Source organism: Drosophila subpulchrella, chromosome 2L, assembly GCF_014743375.2.
Source record: "Drosophila subpulchrella strain 33 F10 #4 breed RU33 chromosome 2L, RU_Dsub_v1.1 Primary Assembly, whole genome shotgun sequence".
NCBI lineage: Eukaryota > Metazoa > Arthropoda > Insecta > Diptera > Drosophilidae > Drosophila > Drosophila subpulchrella.
The window spans coordinates 11390882-11412771 of NC_050610.1; the positions used below are offsets into that span (position 1 = coordinate 11390882).

At 36.0% G+C, this 21890-nt stretch overlaps 1 protein-coding gene across 4 annotated transcripts in view; it reads left to right on the plus strand.

The window, feature by feature from the left end:
- Positions 1–21890, plus strand: part of LOC119548673 (myosin heavy chain, muscle) — an 88135-nt gene that overhangs the window by 43822 nt on the left and 22423 nt on the right. For 2 of the 4 annotated variants that reach the window (XM_037856112.1, XM_037856114.1), the window contains 3 exons: positions 232–368; positions 13095–13232; positions 18315–18473. In XM_037856112.1, coding sequence (XP_037712040.1) covers positions 232–368; positions 13095–13232; positions 18315–18473 — 434 coding nt within the window. Of the gene's footprint in view, positions 1–231; positions 369–10740; positions 11117–13094; positions 13233–17981; positions 18211–18314; positions 18474–21890 lie in introns of those variants that run through there. The other 2 variants (XM_037856115.1, XM_037856116.1) reach the window with 2 other exon arrangements.

The following is a 21890-nucleotide window of genomic DNA, read 5'->3' on the forward strand; positions in this document are numbered from 1 at the left end:
ATTTTCAAGTAGCAAAGTTTTTAGATTGCTGGAAAGGCAACGCAGAGTGCTGGTGTAAAAAGAGAAAAAACAATCACCAGCCAAAAAAGTTAGCATTCGTTGTGGGCATAATTTCACTGAATTAATTTTATGTACCTTTAAGCCTCAATTTGGCCGTCCTATTGAGTAGTGAATTGTTGAGTAATTAATTTGAAATCGTAACTAATGGTTTATTAATGTCTGTACTTACAGTGGTCGCTCGTACAGCAAGGACAGCCACAAGAGTTCGCACAGCGACTTGAGTTTGGTGTGCAACACCCCATCTTCCCGGCCATTGACCTCTGTGTCTGGGAGCGGATCTCCGAAGCTATTGGCAAACACTCAACTGCGTAAGTATTTCAAATTTACCATATAAAGTATAGAACTTAAGGGAAGGGAACTTGGAATTATTGAAACTTTCATAGGAACTGGTTTACAGAGGTCTGAAGAAATGTATCTATAGTTTCTGTACTTTTTTTTTAAACATATATGATATTAACATTATTAATATATTTTTAAGATATGAGTAAGAAAATAAATGTGACAGGATTTTTTTCGAATAAATGATGTGTATTCTACAAAGTTTCTCATTGATCCTAAAAGCACTCACATATATAATCTTTAAAATGAAATCCCAAAAGTATGCTTCATTTTATACTTTTGTCTGCTTTGAACTGCTTAAAAAAACTGCTTTAAAGCTGCAAATTTTCAAATATAAATAAACCAAAAATAAAACAGAAATACAAAATCTTTAAAAAACAGAAGATGGTAAATAATTAAAAATAAAAATAAACAATTTTGTAAATTTTTTGATATTGTATTTGGTTTGTAATTTTGTAATCAAAATAAGTAATTTTGTATTAACCATAAGCATGTTATTTTTTAGAAAATGAAACTATATTTAAAAGAATTTTAAAACCCATAGAAACTTAAATTACAATCCAGTGCATGTTGCTGCAACATGAACAAAAGCAACCTAAGAGATAAACGAGAACTATTTGCCACCACAAAATAAACTTGGATTTCTCCAGCCAAACTTCAGAACTGAACTGCTAAGTAGAATGCTCAAAGTTTTAAGCCGCGAACCGGCTTTTCATCGACCACCGAACCAAACTTGCTGCTCCCTAAGAGTTTTATGGCATGGCAAAGAGCGAGTTGCCGAGAGTGTAAACTTGTGGATACAAATGTATCTGGTATCTGGTCGATAAAACGGCATTTACTTGCTGTCTCTTCAGTTGGCGGCGGGTTTTCAATGCGATCGTATCTATGCCGCTCGCTCTCCGTTCTTCGCGTTCTTCGTGTTCTTCGTGATCTTGATTAGATCGCGTTTCGTGATCGACGGGAAAAAAAATAATTACCGAAATTGGTCATGAAACAAGGCCCAAAGTGTTGTTAGTGTGATAGTGCGGTCAAAAATCAATCACTAGTGTTTACTTATAGTCCATAAAAGCTGCAAATTGCAGGCGGGTCAAGAGTCTATCATAAATAAATACTATATTTTTGTTTTGCCATAAATGACTCCCCTAAAAAGCCATTTTTGCACCCCTATTTCGCTTTACTTGCCATTACAACCCATTTGGTAAAAAACAGGTTTTCCTGCTTTTTCATAGAATGCCGGTTCGCTGGGGTTTTTATTTATTTTCAAAATGTGTGTGCTTAAAATGTTTTCAACTGAAACAAAAGCATCGTCTGGCATTTCCAGACCACTTTTGACCACTGAAACCCGAAACCCATCCAACCACCTTTGACTGCATTCGTTTGGTCTTTCTACCTCATATACCTTTGCTCTTGACGTCATTTCTGTGGGTTTTTAATTTGGTATTTATTTCGCTGGTAACTCGCCATTTTGGTGTTGACACTGAATACCCAAAGTGTGTACGCACAAAAAAAAGAAATACGTGTATACAATTTTCAGAGTAAGAATCGCATTAACTTGGAAGGCCAATCAATCAATCAGTGGGTGCTCCAAGCTTCCCTTCTCCCTCTCTACCCTCTTCAGATTTTTGTTCTTCCCAGTTCGACAAAGAATTCTTCTGGGCTTTTGCTGGCCATAAATTATGTTGGTCGTAATCAGTTTTGTTACAGTTTGTTCCCTGGCTTTCTCACGATCTTTTGCGAAGCCGCAAAATCGTACTCCTCTGTCTCTCCTGCTCTATCTCCCTCCCCCTTTCCAGACCCGGTTACCGTTAGCTTTTGTCTAGGAGAAGAATCCGCCAGGTGAAAAAAAAGGGGTGGGGAAAGAGTTCATTTACCTATGGCAGTTGGAAACGTGCCTCTCGTCGAAACTCCGGGATCAAACTTCATCGGCATTCAATTGGAAGCTCGAAGGGGCTTCTACCCGACTTACCTTTGTCCAGCTGCCCAAGCTCCGCGTAATGAAATCCCCTAATGAATGGTTAAGTCGGGGGTGATGGGATGAATATAATGATGCTATAAGCTATAAGCTTCTTTCGGGACTCATTTGGGTGAGCGGAGTATTTAAATGAGATCACCACCTGGTGACATCAGTGGGATGGGAGATTAAAGATTTGCTTTTTTCTAAGTACTGGTAATATTTGCTACCTAATTCCAGTGAAGTCAGCATAGGTGAATATGTAATAGGTAGTAGCACTCCCTACAAAAATTAAATTAAATGTGAGAGCTCAAATTTTATGTACCTAAAATGTACCTACCTGTCAGTTAACAAGTTACCTAAAAGCTATTTTACTATTTTATAATGATATACCGTTTTGTATTACTTTGTATTTTTCTAAACATTAGTTCTGAAAGTATTTAAAGTATTGATCTTTAAAAATGTTGTTTCAGAAAGCCACAAATAAGTAATAGTTAGGCTCCATTAAAATACAAGTCTGTAAAAAGTTCTGGGCCTTTAATAAATCGTGGACTATAAAATCCAAGCAAACTATTAAATCTCCTATCCGCTTATGTTTACTAGGAAAGTCATCAGTGGGAAAAAAGCCAGTGGGCGTAACAAACAGCTTCGATGCAAAGGAATGTGTCTTAATGTTCTATATCCGTAGTGCCTGCTCAACGGATATTAGCCCTATATGGTTAGGCATGTTTAAGACTTTATTTATGGGTTCCGAACTCCATGGCTTGGTATAGGGTTCTCCAGATTCTCTCACCTCCAAAGACGACACCTGTTTCCGGCCTTGTCTACTGGTTTGGATCAGGTCTCTTTGAGACCATTCTGCTGTTGGCTCTGATTTTTTCCACAACTCAACTGGCTGCTGGGGCTATAATTTTCATCAAACAGTCGACAGTTCTCTTTGGTCTGTTGTTAGAAAACATTTTTTACTCATGGTGTGAGTGTGTATCTTTGTGCATTTCTCTACGTTTTTTATCTGTGTGTTTTTGTGCGGCGTTGAACGAACGACTCTTTCTTAATTTTCACTTGACGTGCTGGCATGCTTTTGTGCTTTTTTACATTATTATTATCATATTTGCATTTTTTCTGCATCTTTTTGCTCCGCTTGTCGGCTGTCTCCTCTCTTTTTGCCGTGCATTAAATTATTATTTACTGTACAGTGCTGTCTCGTTGGGGAGGAAGATACTCCTGGGGCCCGGTCTCGGTTTCATCTGTTGTCTCTGCACGGGAAATAATTTTTACAGTATATTTTTAATTCGACATTTCCTTAAAAATGTATGAGGAAATTGTATTAGTTCATCGGACTTTAAATACTACTGATCTAAAATATAATTTAATATTCCATGTTTTTTATAGTATGAAGAGTCGATAAGACTATAAAATTTTATCTAATTTAGAAGTATACAAATTGGACGACTTTCAAAAATATTTTAAACTTTATCTTAATAGAACTTAAATATGTATCGATTCTTTTTCAATATTGATTTGCTTGTAGCTTTTTCCCAGTGTACCTGAGTTTGAAAAGTCGGCGGCAACTTTTGTTTGCTTTCATTTCGCCGTAGCTCTACTTCTCCCTATCTCCCTTTCACTCTCCCCTTTCTTCTGTCTCCCTCTCGCAATGGCGCTTAATAATTATGTGGGAAATTGCAAAATAATGCTAGACAGAAATATTTCTTTCATTTTCTGTGCTCTGTGTGTTTCGTTTTTCAGTTTTTCTTTTATTTTTTTGCATTTTCCATTTGCTGTTTTTGTATAAATTCGCTTAACTATGCGAGAAAGTGTTGTGGGCGTTATGTTGTAAAAATTATGCTTCACAACATCAGCAACAACAAAACTGTAACACCACCAACTAGAGCAACAAAATGAAATGCATTCAAATGGTATTGCGGCAGCTTTTCAGTTTGCCAACTTGGCTCGAAGTGAAGGTTGCGCAAAGAAAAAAATCTGAATTTCAATAAAGGAATTTTTCAGCTTGAAATGACGTGAGATAAGTTTTTCTACAGAAAAAGATAAGATGAAAAGTGTAGAGGAAATCAAAAGGAAGAGTGTCTATTTAACAACAACTCGCCATTAATTTTTTTCATTTAAATTAAGATCCTAGGTCGCTAAGTTCTACACATCCTTTGGATTTTTCGAATTAGTAAAAAAGAAAGTACCTAATAATAATCCATGTAATATATTAAGTTGCACTGCATCGAATTTGCATCAACCATTGATCCCAAAAACTTTCCTATTGCTTAAAGTTCCATACCCTTTGGCCGTAATTCGATTACCATAATTGCTTGGAACACCCAAAAAATTGATACCCTTTCAAAATGCAAAGCAATCTCACCTCAGGAACAACAAAAAATATATATCTTTAGATAGCTGTCAACTTTCACTTGATATTTTTCAATCGATGCAATCGTAAGGTGTATTGTTGTCTGATTTTCCTTTTTTTTTTGGTTCGTTATGTTTTTTGCATAATTTCCTACGGCTCTGGCTTTTTTTGTTGGATAAGAAACGAAGGCGAAACACTTTTCATTTTGGCATAATGAAGCGCTTATATGCCGCGAACATATGCCTGCCAATCACAGAAACCATAAATGGTCCGCCGAGCGGGCCAAAAAATCAGCTGTTTGTTTGCCGGCCTAACAAATTTTCAATCTGGTCACTGAACCAATTCCAATCAGAGCCAACTAAATTGAACGGAAAACTGGGCTGTCAATGAGTTGGTAATGCTAACGAAGATGGAATTGTTAGGGGTTGTTATAGTTGCATGCACCTTATAGCGCATTTCAATTCTAGCGTGTCCAAAACAGTTGAGACTCGTATGCTGTTGTCAATCCTAACGAGCTGTTTAAATAAAACTAAAATAGAGAAATAAAATTAGAGGATTTTAATAGACAATTTCTTAAACATATAATAATAATATATAACAAATATAAATGTTTAAAATAAAATGAACTAGAACTACACCTAGTTTAAGGCCTAGTTCAATACTCCATTTAGTACAATCTTTTCCTGGTATTTTCCTGGTCTTTTTCCACTGATTTTCTTATTCCCTAACTCACCTGCATTTCGTGTGATTGATCGCTGCATTTAAAGCCGAACGTTGTCTTCTTGCCGAGTTGTTAACGAGTGAAAGACAGGCAAATGAGCTGGGACCTCCGAAGACCCGCTGCTTTCAAGCTCTGTTCAAACAACATCGACTTGATCACGCATTCGTATCTAATTTGCATATCGAACTAAGTCTCGACTGGTCAAATGGATCCGCTCTTCGCGGAGTCGTAAAGTGCATTTAGTGCCCACTTTTCAGCTTAATTCAATAAATTAATTGTGTCGTTAGAGTCGCTCAACTTTTACCACGCACTTCCTGTGGGCCACGTAACTTGAGTTGCTGGAAAAATTATAGTTAAAGTGCTAGAAGAGTCCGACAATTGTTATTCAGATGGTTATTTAATGACCCCAAAGTCAACCCACAGGCCCCACGTTGGGCGCCAAGTTTCTTTTTGGGGGTCGCACGTGCGGTCGCTTAAAAAATATTGCCGGACAGCCGGAAGCATTTCTCGTAGGCCGATGTCAATAATCACACTCGTTAGAGGTCCAAAACACACATGAGCACTCAACAAACTATATTGTTTGTCTAATGGAAATCTGGGAGAATGTTTTAACAGGTGCCAAACAAATTGATGACCGCAATTCGTTTTGGCTTCCAAAATGACGCGGCAACTTTTTTGTACTTTGAGAAAGCGCAGCGTATGGATCACATATCGAATGGATTTGATTTAGCTTATTACAAGATTTCTAAAATTTAAGAGATATGTTTAGCAACTGAATCTTCAAGTCATTGCTTTTTACCACAGTTAGCTGGGAAGGTATTTGTCTTTGTCTATGGTTGAATACTGAGAAGACAAGCCTTTGTTTGTCACTTGCTCTTATAATAAGAATAGAATTGTCAACTCAATTTGCGCAAATTGGCCAGACTTAAGGTGAAGCGATGTCGACAGCATTAGCATTTTCACAGTCAAAATGAGGCAAATGTTGCCTTATGAAATTCACACATTTGTCTAAGGCATAGGCCAACTGCAGTGCAGACATCATTTTGTTTATTTATATTTTTCACTGGGCACTGAAAGAAAATGTTTAGGTTATCCGATGATGTAAGGCTATTTTATCCTGTTGTACCAAAGATTTTCACATAACGCTTGTCTTTTCAGAATCGAATTGAAGAGTTATATAAATCATATTCCTTAGTATTCTATATGCTAAAGTGTTATGTTAATTTCCACTTTTTTGGTGCCATTAAAAATACTTTTAAAACAAATTGCCGCCACTTGCTAGCCGGCCGTCAAAGAAAAAAGTGTGCCACATAAAAAAGAAATAAGGAAAAAAATTGCTGCAAAAAAAAACCCCTCCACACCCCGAAACTAAAAACACGTGGGGCAAACGACAGCGTTTTAAAAATAAAATTGCATTATGAGCGCATTCGCATTTGCATTTGTATTTGCATTTGTATTTGCCATTTCCCCATTTCGTTTTTGCAGGCAATAAAATTATCTGCTGGATTTCCCAACTGTTTGTGTACTTAGGGCAATGGAAAATGCAAATGGAAACTTTATTAGTATATGCAAGCTAATTAGGCTTTTTATTTGAATATTTTATTGGAATAAATGGACACTAAAATGTTAGTATTTCTGGGCAATAAAACGGATAATGATTATTGAATATCATTATTTAAATGTATTAGCAGTGCGCTCTTTGGAGAATCTCCCTAATTTCCATTTAATATCTGTGCTTTCAGCTTTCTGAAATCATTTAGGGAATATTAACCCCATTTAAAGTGGTTTCATTTATTTTTTCTAACCATTTGCTTGGTGAATCATCATTCGGGTATCTTTCCATTATGGTTCTCATATACTTCTTTATTCATTTAATGGCTACAGGGTATTAGATACATTTGCTTTGAAAGATCTATTCCATTTTCTTTATTTATTTTTTGGCCCAGTGCCCTTTTTGTTAAATTTACTGGAGCAAATACCGAGAAAGGAAACATTTTAATGACATAATTTGCAATTTTTACCGAAAATCAGAATTTGGGTTAACGAGTGAGTCTCATTTTGTTTGTCGGCTGAAATGTGTATGCAGCTGATGCAGTTTTCCACAGTTTTCCAAAGTTTTCCACAGTTTTCCGCAGCTTGCTGTCAGTTTAACGATTGTTTATATCGGATCCGCGGGGGGCTACCGGTCGGTTTTATTTTAGTCCCGTTTGCAGACCATGGGTGGAGTTTCCTTTTACTGTTTTGCATGTTGGTGATTTTTTAATGGGTGCACACATTAATAAAAAAAAAATGTGGACAATTTGTATGTATTTCTTTTTGCATTGGTAATTGGTAATTTTTATTGCCGAGGAGTCACCCATAAAATATCTCTTGGGGAGGGACAATGAACCCGTAGTTTACGATAGTTGCTGGACACATAAAAATCGCGTACCATAACATAGATTGAAATGATTTGTCGTTGTATTGGGAGCAATATTTTTTATGTCCGCCAGTGGGTGAGCTTTAAAGATATAAAATCTGCTCTTAGTATTTTTTATACCGTATAAAAAAAGTGTCATCCCGCTTCAATGGGTTATTGGACTGATTCAACTTGAGTTTTTTTTTAGAAAAGGAATTAAAAAATGTAACAGTATATAACAAGCTATTATTTAAATTAAAAGTAAATAGTAGTTAGTAAGCTGAAATTAAAATAAGGGTATTTAAACCAACTGTAGTCCAGGTGGTAATTTTGAAACCTAATTTATAAGCACCGTCTTGAGTTTCCTCCTTTCGTTTCATAATTTTCGCTGCACTTGTCCCGGTTAAATTATGTAGATTTATGCCCACCTCCGCCTTTTTGTGGTCCTGGCTGGAAAGTTCCTTCCGAACGCCTCCAACTCGGAGCTCGATTAATTGCTTTTGCAGCTTCCGTCGCTTTTCACCCGCTTTTCCAGCCAGCCGCCTGAGGAAAAGCTTGCCAATGAAAAATGTTTAAACGCCCACATGGCGGCAACGGCCAACTTTTAATTGAAAGTCATATTCAATTTTTGCATACTAAATTATTCGTGGCCCGCAGGGTTCATCAGCTGCCATTCGCAGACGAATAAAAAAATATGGGAATAAAAATAAAATGAAAAGCAGCTGCGACAAATACAACACCGAGTTGCCCTTGAGGACTATCCCACAACTTCCGATTCACATTTGTTTTTGTGGTGGAAAACTTCCGGCATTCGAGGCATGTGACATTCGGTATTGAATGATGTGCCAAGTCATGTGAATTATGCTCTCAAAAGTTTTCCAATCGACTAAATTTGGAGCCGACAATAGAATCGAATGAGACTCGAATTCCCCTCAAACATTTGACACCTTTTTCTGTTGCATTTCGGGCTAATTATAGTTGGCCTGGTCGGATTGACATTTGCAGGCCTGACTAAACTCACCGAACTGACTAAACTAAAGAGGGCGCCGAGGCTATTCATAGGAATGAGGTTGTGCCTGGTCTGTGGGATATTGGTGCCCAGTGATCCAAAATCCGAACGGGGTGTGATAGATATTTGCGAGAACGGTCAACAAGATTGTAAATAAAATGAATCTTTGACAATTCTAAGACTTTAATACAAATCACAAAATAGAACGTTTTTTACCGACCCTAATAACACAAACCATTTCTTAAAATTTGTATAACCAGTATCAAAATTTCTTCAGTATCAGGACTCATTATGCCTACATTTTTTAATCACATCTTTTTTTAAGGCTTAAACACATATAGTACCTTTTTTTAGAATTTTAATATTCGATTTTGAAAAATATATTATCTTTTTAAATTTCTATAACAAATATTACAATTTCTTCTTTGGATCAAATCCATAGAATATTACTAAAGTCTTAAAAAAATTACATTTTTTAAAAATTGTTAATATACAATTCTAAAAGATCTGAATGCTTATTAAATATTCAAGAGAGTATAACATCCCAAATGGATTGAAATTTGTAAAAATTTCATTTCTAAAAAAATCTTATGCAATTTAAGTTGCTCTTTTGGAAAATTAAAATTGTTATGCGATTTCCCATAAATCCATTTATGATTTATTGCACAACTATGGGACATTTTCCAAAAATGCGCATATCTTTACCACTGTGCCAGCATAAATTTCCCTTTTTTTTCCCCAAACGTGTGTCATTTCCCCCCTTTTTTCACTAAGTTGTTTTTGTGTCGCTGTTCCACATTCAAATGCTCTGCCACAAATCATGGCGTGCAATTTGTCAGCTCATTTCGGTTTGGGTTTCATTTTGGCCCGCCTTTGTTAAGTTATGATGACATTCAAACCTGTCAGCAACTGCCTTGCAAAGTCGCAAGAAATTGGGAGATGGGAGTGGGAAGTGGGCCTTTTGCTCCACTCTAAGATTTATTTGGATTGTGTCGCAATAGTTTCTTGGTAGTCCATGCACCTGCTGTGCTTTTCCCGCAGCCAAAAAATCGGGGTCGCTTTGTCGCAGAGAGCTTCTTCTATTTTCTAGATCATTTATCATTCTTGTTGCGAAATTTCAGCCTGCAGTTAGTCCCACAAACAGGAGCATTTATTTTTGCACTCACCAAATAAACAATGTAAAAACTGGGGAGTAGATAGATAGGCCAAATCTTCAAATACCCTAAGAATATTTATGGTTAGGAAAAAAACGTTTATATAAAACTGGAAACTGCAATATTTCTTTCAATAATGCAAGTTGTTATAAAATAAAATAGTCCATATTTTATAAATTTGTTAAACTGAAAACTATATCTTTCAAGAATGCAAGTGTTTTCGGTTTATGAAATTTTATAAAATAGTTTAGTTCATAAATTAATTAAAACGTTATTTAATTTAACCCCCCGAAGAGTATAATAAAAAGTTGCACTAGAGCTTACACTCAATTAAATGCATAATGGTTTTCATGTCTGGGCTATAAAGTATTTATCTATTTCGGATTTGTGTGTCTAGGTTGTTGGCATCGTCAAAAGATTTTACACGCCACTATTCTATTTGAATGTGATTCTTGGAATATTTTCGCTTATAGTATGTGGAAAATGCCATAAAATTGGAGCATCCCATGGTTGGGCGCCATAAACAGTAATTTAATTAAAACGAATTACAGGGGCTGAAAAAAAAGAGATTTGTGGGGGAGTCAGTTTAACGAGGCGGCTAATTGAATCGGTTAATGATAGCCAATTAAATCTAACCATTATAAAACCAATGTCACTGCAGAGGGAAATAAATGAAATGAACTAAGAAAAAACAGCACTCAAAATGTCAACCTTGTGGTAATCATAGAGCAAAAGTGGTTTTGCAAAAAAAGATAATAGTTAAAAAAGTGAACAAAGCAAAATGCATTCAAGCGGGAATTGTCAGCGACATCAAATTAAATTCGCCGCCATCGCCGACGTCTGGAGATTGTGCGCGGGTGTAGCAATCGAGAGCCTGTGAAAGTGAAATTTGAAGTCTGAAATCGTGATATCGATCACAGCAGCCGCACACTCTCAGGAAAACCCCTTCGTGGATCAAAGGAAATTTATACAAGAGTTGAGAAAATAAAAACCAAGTTAAAATGGGGGCCCACAGTTCCAAGGAGAAGCTGTCGCGTTCATATTCCGAGCGCTATATCCACAGCCAAATGATCGAGCGCGAACGCTTCGGCAGTTTTGGCAAACGGGCCTCCAAAGGCCTCACAAAAGGTGAGTTTTCGGGGGTACGGGGTGGTACAGCTAAATGCTAATGACTTGGATCGTTATGGGATAAGCCCACACCGGGGGCATTAACTTGTAGTACAAACAAAGCCAGAGTTGTGTAAGCATCAGCCAACTAATCTCAGAGGATCTGGTGTATGCACCTCTTAAAACTACCAGTTATAATCAAATAAATGGAAATGTATTTTTAATTGAAACAAATTAATTTATTTAAGTTTGATGTACAATCTATTTGTTAATTTATTTATTTTTTATTATTTTATTTATTAAGTTTAGCATACAATCCTTAACTTAAGAGTATGTGTATATGTAAGGAAACTTATAGAGAGTATCTATAAAAAAGGCATATTTTTTGGGAGTGCTAAGACTTTGACGAACATGTTTTGCTTTAAAAATCTAAAATCAAAAACCGAAACTCACTAAAAATGCGTAAGTAAGTGCTAAGGGACCTTGTTCTTAAATTATTAATTTTTGTATCAACATTTGAATTTTTTTTGGTCAACTTAATATAATGTGGTGATAATAGTCTTTAAAAAAAAAGTACAATCGTTTCTCCTCAAACACATACTTAATACATTGCCAAACTATGATTTTTCAGTACTACAAATTCCATAAAACTCAAAGGCAGTTCCCACCAATTCACATATTCCATTTAGCGTCAGCAAACTTAATCCTTTAGCACATTCAGACTATTTCGAAATTCCAACTGCTGTATGTGACTGCAACTGCAACACGCTTATCATTCGTGAAACGCCACAAAAGGATTACGTGACTCGGTGCAACGCTCTTTGCAGATAAAAGTTTTTCATTTTCATTTGGCCTAAGCCCCGCGTGCAACTTTTATTTCCATGTCCATGTCCAGCACAATTAGCCGTCAGCTAAAATAAAATTTATTACTACATCCATGGCGCAGCTGCTTCTGTGGTTTTACAGTCGGAATTGCATTTTCCTGGCTGGCTCTATGGATTACCTGGCCCTAAAGTGGCTAATATGGCCCACAAATAGTGGCTAACAAGTGTGGAGTCTTAGAAACTGGTACTGAAGATGGCCAAACCAACAATATGAGGTCGTTAAGGAAGCCCCCAGTTTGCGTGAATCGAAGTTGATTAGTGCGGCGTAGAGCATGAAATTTGATTGATTGCCAGGGCAGATAGATAACTAGATATTTCGTGGAAAATTAGATTAACCTATGGGAAAAGCAAAGAAAGTTGTCTGAAAAACACAAGCTACTAAAACTTGGATTTAATAAAGTTATAATTATCTAGTGACGAAATAGGTTCTTTGGAAAAACTTTTACTAATGTTGGGATAGTTGGAAAAAATTAGAATGTTGTATAAATATTTATAAATGGAGTTTTATATGTATAGATTACTTTCTAAGAACAGCTAGAAAATATCAAATGTATTTAATCTTAAATTTAAAATTGAATAGATGTTTCTGAAGTACGGCCTTAATTAATTCTCCTAAGAACTAAAGTGCACTTGAGAAACTAAGCAACTAAAAGCGATGCTCTTCAAATCATATTCGATGCCTTTCATGTGGAACTCGTACTCCACTCCCGTGGAGAACTAATGGAGGTCTGCACTGGCATAATATAATTTCACCCTTTATTTGGACGTATGTACTTACATCTTGGGGGCAGGCACTTCAATTATGGTAACGCTTTGTTTTAATTCACAAAATGTTAAAATGCAAATAGAGTTCCCCTCGAAAAAAAAAAAACCCCCAACTGTTTTTTGGGGGGAGAAAAACAAGTGTGATTTTCCCTTTGAGTTATTAAATGGGAATCCGAGTGCATAACTCAACTCAACCCAACCCAGACACTTTAAAGCCCTAAGCTTCATGGCAACGTGTTTGCGCATAAATTACGCATCCGCATCCGCATCATCCATATATCGATTGTAGGGAACTACAGGGCACTTTACCATGCCATTTTGTTGATTTTCTCCACTTTTGTCTCTTGCAGGAGCTGCCAAAAAGCGTGATGTGCGCAATCTGAGCATATCGCCAACCGATCTGGGTCCGCCACCAAAAACTCAGCAGACGACCAAGGGACAATCAACGCGCAGCAAATCATCCGCCACTCCCACGCCCACATCCATACGTAAGTGCAGAAATTCAGAATCTGTTGAAATATGTTGAAAACTTAATAGTCATAGCAAGATCTTTACGGAGTGTGAGCTAATTGATTTGGTCCCAAAATGATTTATTCTAAATTTTTAAAAGGTGTGGAAAAGTATGCAGAGATGAAAAGATAGTTGTGGAAAGTATTGTTGCATACTTTTAGACACATTTTTGAGTGAATTTAAAAACATGGTAATTTAATAAATATATTTGTAAGTTGTCGATGGGAAATTTATTGTTCATGCTAAAACCTTTAAAAGTAGAGTACTAAAATGGATTTTTTAGAATGTTGGTTAGAGAATATATGACTTTTTAAGAGATGCAGAAAAAAAGAATAGTTGCATACTCTTAGGCACCTTTTTGATTGAATAGCCAGTCATTTTTAAAACATTTTTTTCAAGTTATCAAAATTATAGTTATGGTCCAAGACTTTGAAGAAAGTAAATAAAATGGATTTTTTTAAATGTTAAAAACTTAATATATGATATCTTGAGGGATAACAAAGTCCATGGCTAGTGTAAAATATTGCATAAATATTTGCAAATTAAAATACAAAGATTTTTCACTTACAATTTTGTGCTTAAGATACTTCAAAGTAAGAGTAACTTAAAAGTATCTAACTACCATAGCTTGAGTGCCTTCATTAAAACTCCCATGAAAACTGACACTGACATCTTTCTTACTCCGCTGCAGACGTAAAAGCCTTTTCACAGCTTCTAGGAAATCCCCCTTTGGAAAGGTGTCAACTTTTGTCAAGAACCGCCCCTGTAACGCCTCATCTTTTTTTATTTTTCACAAGAGTTATACACGTTTAAATGCGAATTCATCGCTCAGGTGAAGTGCTCAACATGTTGCCCTCAATGAATTGCTGAGTCTGTCCACCTGGCCGATCCGTTCCTCTTTTTTCCGCAACCGTAAAGGTTTTGTATCTTTTCTCTGGTCCAGCCATGAAGTCGCTATATTTCAATTGAGGGCGTGTGTTAGCTCCCAGTTGGAGGAAAAACAATTTAGCGCTCCATTCCCACAGAAAACTGGGAAAATCTGTGCCAGCTGCAGCTTAACAACAGCTGTTGCCGAGGTGACATTTTGTCTACACGCTCCTCGCAGCTTGCCCCAAACTCCTGGCCAAATCTGTGGCATATGTGTGTCTTGGAGATCTGCGCAAATTCGGCATCGTTGACTCACTCCCCGTGAGTCATCATCGGTCCCCCATCAAGTTGGAATGAGTGTGGTAATTGATTCGATGGAAAAATGCCTGGAGTTACTGACTGCTTCATTGATTTTTTCGAGATGTTCAGGGGAGCTCATTAGTTGGAAGAATAAGAGGGCCCCAAACTGAAGACTTCATTTATATAGAAGTTTTCAGTATTACTATTAGGTCAAATATAATATTTAGCTTATTGTGAAGGGGAAAAAAATTCAGAAGTATTAAAATATATAAAGTTAGGAAAACAAATATTAAATTTCTTATTATACACAGAAAAACTTTTACTTAAAATTAACCAATATGTTCCAAGCTGTTCGAGATTTTAACTTGCCCAAGGAAATAGTTGGTCTTCAAACAACAAAATAAATACAACTTACCATTTAATGTCACTCTACTAAAAAACAAATATACATACCAATTTGTTTATATATAAAATATGAATATATAATATTTATAAAAAAAAGAAACAAAACAAACAATAAGAAGTACACTTCACTATTCTAAACAGTTGTGAACCATTTTTAAAGTTACGTAACTATCCTTATTGGTCAATTTTACCTATAGAATTTTTGTGTGTAAGCATCAGCAATTAATTGTAAAATAATTTATGTATATGTCTGCAACCTATTAATTAAATCGTTTTTGGCACATGTTCAATTATCAAATTTCGAAAGACGAGTCTTCATTATCATTCTTTTATAAAGTTCATACTTGACTCATTCCGTACGTGTAGAATTTCGATGACCCCATAATTTCTGTTTGTTATGTTTATAGGAAAGTAGGCCAATCGAAAGCTGAAACTCAATAAATCATAAATCCGCTGTGAAAATAAGACTATATGCTTGCAAGATTTGTAAAATAATTTAGGAGAATTTTGGAAGGGAACTCTCACTGCGAATCATTGAAAGATTACGTTCCCCTTTTTTTTTGAGATACATTTTTTTACATTTTCCCTGACTTTGTGCGGGTTCCATTATTTTGTTTACGGTCGTGCCCGGGTCATGCAAATGTTTGCAGGCCTGCATAAATTAGCCTTAATAGGGAAATTCATTGTGTTCGCCTGCCGAGATCTTGCTAAATTGCCTGAAATGTCGCAGGGATAGTATTTTGCTAAGAGAATGCTCCACCTCCTCCTGAATTCCATTCTATTTATAAAGTAACCGGGGAAAGAATATAATTTAAAATTACTTTTACCCCGATCACCGCTTTTAGAGATCTTTGTGAACATGCTTATCGCGCCATTTTTCTTATTCAGTTGGAGGGGGCAAAAGAAAAGCATGAAAAACGATGGTGAAACGTGTTTTGCATATTGCAAGAGGGAAAAACAAGCTTTGTTTGTGCTTTTCGATCACGCTCTCGGCTGGAATTTCTTGTGCTAATTAAGATTTATTTAGCCAACAAGCAATTTCTTGCAATTAATGCCTAAAGAGATTAATCAAAAGAGAAGTTTTCATTCTAACCTGGAGTTAGCTTATAGTCTAGTTTTTCCAAGGGTTTATCTTTCAAGACATGCCTTAAATTCTTTCCAGTAGTTACTATCTCTAGCGATAAGCAGGAGTTCTATTAGCACAACCATCATGAAGCGAAATTCCCGCCAATTGGCCCATAATCGCCATAAACCATTCAGTATTCACTGGACAACTTGGTGGGGCAAACGTGCTGGTTTTGAGCCCACTCAACACTCTGTTTAACCCACGTCTGCCGGTGGGTTTAAAGAAAACACCTAAATGATTATTGGCATAATTGCGCAAGATCGATTGAGTCGTCGGCACTTTCGCGCCTCTTTGTATCTTTAAGATACAAATGCCCACGCATTTAAATTGAAGAGTGTGGAAAGAAATCCGGTTGCATGGTTTACTTGAATGAAAGCCGGGATTTCGTGGATTCTCCCTGGGTGGTAGTCGTAGTTCCAATAAAGTTCAGAACTCGCTTCTGACATTGACATTCGTGGCATTGTAAACTCCTTTATTTCATTTTTTCTGGCCTGCACAATTCCATTGTTTGTACTTGCCGGGTTTTATTTTTTTTTTTGTATTTTTTCCCCGCCTAGACTTGTACTAGCCATTTATGGCTTCTGGCGCTGGTTTGTTTGGTGTTTTTGTTTTGTTTTCCTTTTTGCCTTTTGGTTTTTGCGGTTAGCATTGAAACCGAAGCGGTTGACAAAGCGGGCTAAAAAGATTTCAGCACGAGCTGGAGAATTGCGGAGACAATCTGGGAGATACGACGGGTTTTATTCCCCAGTGGCCGCGAGGTCAGTGGTGGACGGTACTATCCGCATAGGAGAAAAAAGCAAAAGCAGCGAATTATGCTAATTATTCAGGGAAACCTGTATCGCATGCAAGAGCAAAGAGAAAACATGCTGATACCAAAGATACTTATTAAAAAGATACAAATTTAAGAGTTTTTCGTTTAGGCCTAAGAGAGATCTTTAGCAACATCAACTGCTTGCTTACTCTTTGGCAACATTTTTATTAGCTGAACTGCTTGATGAGCAACATTTCAATTCTTGTAAAATTGAAAGCAAAATTAAAGTATTAGTTTTAATTATACTAAAACTGCATAAAAAGGTTGAGTTGATTTTAAAACATTATATTTTTGAATTTAAAGAGATCAAATTTTTTTTTGGATAAATCACATATCATTAAATTTAAAAAATCCAATTTAATGTAGTAGTTTTAACTATTCTCAAATTATATTAGAAAGAAGTACTGATTTTTAAACATTTTATTTTTGATTTTACCAAGATAAAAATCCAACGAACTTTTTAATCAGCTAAAATTTTTTATGTTTATAAAATTTACGTCAACATCAAACAAAAAAACTACCAAAATTGCATTTAAAGTTGAATTAAATTTAAAACATTATTTTTAATTTTACAAAGATAAACTTTTTAAAACATGTTTAGCCCTTTTTTATAAAATTTACAGCAACTGTATTTTTAAAAACAAAAATATAACAATGAAGTTCTAATAATTATATAAGAAAAAGGTTACTAAAGTTGCCTACAAAAGTTTAATTTAAGTTAATTCAATTTCTCAAAGAGAAATGATCGAAGTCCCGCAACATGTTGAGCTCTCTTTCCTACATGGCAACAATTGCACTGCTTGCTTACGCACCTGCCTTTTTTTAAAGCCCGTCTAAAACAGGTGTTTCTGTTTTGGCATTCTTTCCCTGTTTTGCACCTTGTGCTGCGGCAAATAAACGAATCAACGTTGCAGGCCTGGAAATGCAAACTGGTTTTCCTTTGATTTCATTAATTTGGTCAAATTATGACATGCTGGGCGGCCAGCGGCTCGGGATCGTTATTTCCTCGGTTGACTTCAGACTCGGATTCAGATTCAGATTCAGTTTCACATTCAGATATTTGCCTTTTCTGCGCTCCCTGCCATTTGCTTACTCAAGTGCATTGATAGCCACTTTTTTGTACATTTTTATCATAATTATTCACATACCCAGTAGGCACCGCATTAAAGTTCTGATCTTATTTTAATAAACTCTACCCCAAATAAAGAACACCTCAGAATTCTTAGCCTATTTTCACATTCACAAAGTATATTTTTGGAGTCCACGTTTTTATCCTTTTTGTAAGACTTCGAATGCGAGGAGGGGGCGTTCGGAGTGAAAGAGATAAAGAGATAAAGAACTATGGGTCTACGTGGATTCTTTCGTAAGCATTTCGGCAGTAAAAATTCAACGAGAAGTGTAGAGGAAAATTATACGGAAATTTATGATGAGAACGACGGGGAAAAAAGTGAGTGGGTTTTTTCGTAGGCTGCCTGAAAGTATGCCGTGATTTGGAGAGCTTTATAACATTATAAAAATTATTTAAAATGATTTTCCCCCTTATCATTGCAGATAAACGTTTAAATGGCACTTTGGGCAGCCCGGCTGGAATTACAACATCGCTCAAAGGAGTGGCCTCAAAATCGGCCAACTCAAACAAGCAGCCACAATCGTCGAAACTTAAATCAACTGCGATTACCAAAAGCTCACCAATTGTCTGCGTTTCCGAGGGTAAGTGTCAAGAAAAAGACAGCAAAAAAGTATATTTCAAACAATTTAATTACGTGCGCGAAGGGAAATCGAAATTGGAGCACTTCAAATTTATTGTAACCTCATTATATATTTCCTATTTCCCCTTTTTTTTTGGTCAATCGAAAGACACAAAGTGAAAGCATACGAAATTCAAGTTTAAATCAAATTAATTTTTATCTGAACGTGCCGCCAAAAGTTTTTTGTCTGGCCAAAAAATTAGTTGCAATGGCCATTGGCCATTGCAAAATGCTCCCGAGGGGACAGTTTTTGTACTTAAGAGTTGGCTAACTTTTGTAATTAATATTAAGGCAGCTAATTAGCCATTTGGGGATTAGGAACTGAGCTTCTGAGCCACACGAGCCGTCTATATAGGGTGTTTACATATATCTGGCCACCTGATCTGGTGTCAAATGCGTAGCACGCCTCAAAATAATTCCCAATGTCGAAGTTAACACTTGGCTGTGGGTTCGGCTTTCGTTTATAAATGTATATAAAGTATTTATACACATTAGTTAGCGTTGCATTAAGGTTGGGCAGAATGCCACTAATAGGCGGTGATTATCTTTATGGGATTCGTCTATACGACTTGTTTAACTAAGTTGGTCTTCATTGTTGGGGGTTACAGTAATAAGTGGAAAGAGTGGGAGTAGGTAGAGTTTATTGTAATACTTTATAGTTCTTAACAGAAAGCCAAGCAAAAGTTAGATAAGAAAAAGTATTTAATACCCATTGACTTTTGTAAACCCTCTATGATAGCTCAGTTGATTCTCAGGCATAACGACATTTTATGGTTTATATTTACGTCGACTAGGCCTTTACAAATAAATAATACGAAATGCGTAATAAAATTTTATATTTTTTTGTATTATTGAATATTTTCTTTATACATTATAGTATTTCATAGGGGTTACTACTTAAAGTGGTTATAAATATAGTAATTATTATTAAATTTTAGTTATTCGATTAAATTTTAGTGACAGTTCAGAATCAGAATCCAAAAAAAAATATAATATTTAATGAATAAAATTTTGTATTTGATATTTTCTGGGGAATAATTTTATTTATAATGCTTAGAATAATAGGATTTACTTTTCAAGTTTGGCCATTCGATTTGAAATTACTTGCCCATCAATTTTTGACTTTATTTGTGGCCAGCTCAGAATCAGAATCTTAAGAAAAATATATTTTATAAATTAAATGTTACATTTTAAATTAAGTTATAATTTATATATAGAATGTTATATTTTATAGGGGATAATTCTTCGCTGTTTACTTATACTGCTTTTAATAATAGCATTTACTATTAAAGTTTGGCCATTCGATTCAATTTAGTGGCAGAACTCCCTGACTTTCTTGGCCCATCAATTTGGCTCTTTATCTGCAGCCAGTTCAGCAGTTGAGTAAGCCAGTGAATTTACTGGGTAACTTTTCGCACATACTCATATAAGTGTATATACAACGCTTACATAATCGTGAGCATGACCCCCACTTGGCAGGTGGTTCTACATTACGGCCAACGCACACACACTGCGAGAATTTCCCCCCCACTTCTGTGTACAAATGTCACAACTTGTTTATGCCGCTTTGCTCTAACGAAATTTGCTTTGATGTTCAGCGAGTTGTAGCTGCGGTGTGCCTTTTGTTTTTGTTCTTGGTTTTCATACTGGGTGTTGGTGTGCGCTCCACTGACCCCCCAAACACCCTTTGACCCCAAACCCCCCCACTCGTGAGCCACTGCATCGTGTTGGCTTATTTGAAGTTAAATTGTTTGTTAAATGTTTTAATGCGCCTGAACCTCCCTAGAAAATGTCCCCCCTTTTTCTGTGGGAATATTAGCTGAGGACTGTGATGCAAACAATCAGTTTTCACCCACACACACTTTTTATGGCGCCGAGTTTTACTATTCTGTCGAATTTTATTTATTGCTTTCACACCATCCACTCTGGTCGAGCGATCAATTAAGTTGTCATTTAATTTTGATTGTGCGTGATTGTGGCCCGCATTTGAAATAAACATTGGGAAAGTTGCGGACGAAGCAACGATGATATATGAATGCCCTTCTGTGCTTTGGGATTACAAACTTTATAGAAATCAAAAAAAATAAAAAAAACAAATTCCATTTACCACTTCGTTCTCTGGGGTTTTAAAAATACACCTAAGGTGTCTAAAAGTATGCAACAAAAATTTATTTTTTAAAATTCACCTAAGGTGTGTAAAATTATGCAGCAAAAAATAATTCTGTGGATCCATCGGAGTACCGTACTCAAAGTATTTGTTTGCATACTTTTAGGCACCTTTGTAAGTGAATTTAAAACTTTAGTAAAATGGTAAGAACTTTGAAACGTTAGTTCTCTCAATTTATATACCTTTTTGTAAATTTTTGGGCTTTTAAACGGAAGACCATTTTTTTGGAAGCCTTAATCTCAAATTAAACCTCTTTCAAAGCTGCAAAAATTCCCAATGTAATAGTTTATATATTTTCTTTATGATAGGGTATTAAATAAATAAAATCTCCTTAAAACACACGCCAACTCTTTTTGGTTCGGTTGCTTTTGGGTGTGTGTATCTTTGCCTTTGTGTGGCCAAATGCAGCCCATTATCTGACTGCTTGTTTTCACTCTAATTTATGGCCTACACATCAAGTTCATTGAATTCAGCCTTGTCGTCGCTATCGTGGGCTTTTCTTAATGGCCATTTTTCACGCTCTTACCCGATTAATTGTCAAGCGTTTTTCCCCCATCTTGGATGGCACGCTTCGGAAAAGAAAATATCATCGTAATCTATTAGCTGTTTTGCATTTTGCATTGGCAAATTGCTAAGGCAAAAAAAAGAAGCTAATAGCCGCCCCTCTTCGCAAGAAATCAAACACCATCACGCACCTTTTCAGTATTTTTGCGTTGCTGCCGCTGCCTTTTTCTTGTCTTTTGTTTGGAAATACTTTTACTTTTCTTTAGCGGGTTTCTGCCATGCGTAACCAATGTAAAAAAAATACATACCTAGATATGAAAAATCATTACTACTTCGGTGAATTGAGTACGTTAACGTTTCCACAACAATTTGCAATTCATTTCAAGCCCACACATGAACCGCTTTTGCAAGCCGAAAGATTTGTAGGAAAATAGCTGGGCTCATTTGCAAAATTGCTTCATTGGTGGTCATTGAAAAAATAGGAAAAACAGTAATTGAAATATTGTCATCCAGTTTAATCCGTACTAAATGTTTTCCTGTTTTTCCCCACAAACAAACCGCATTAATTAGACTACATTAACATACTTTAAGCCACAAAAACTATATTGAACTGTCAGCAGAAAATTTCACAAGTTTAATTCGCATGACAAATTTATGCAAGAAGAGAAGATGGATATTTCTTCTGCCTACCTCGTGGGTTTTATAATT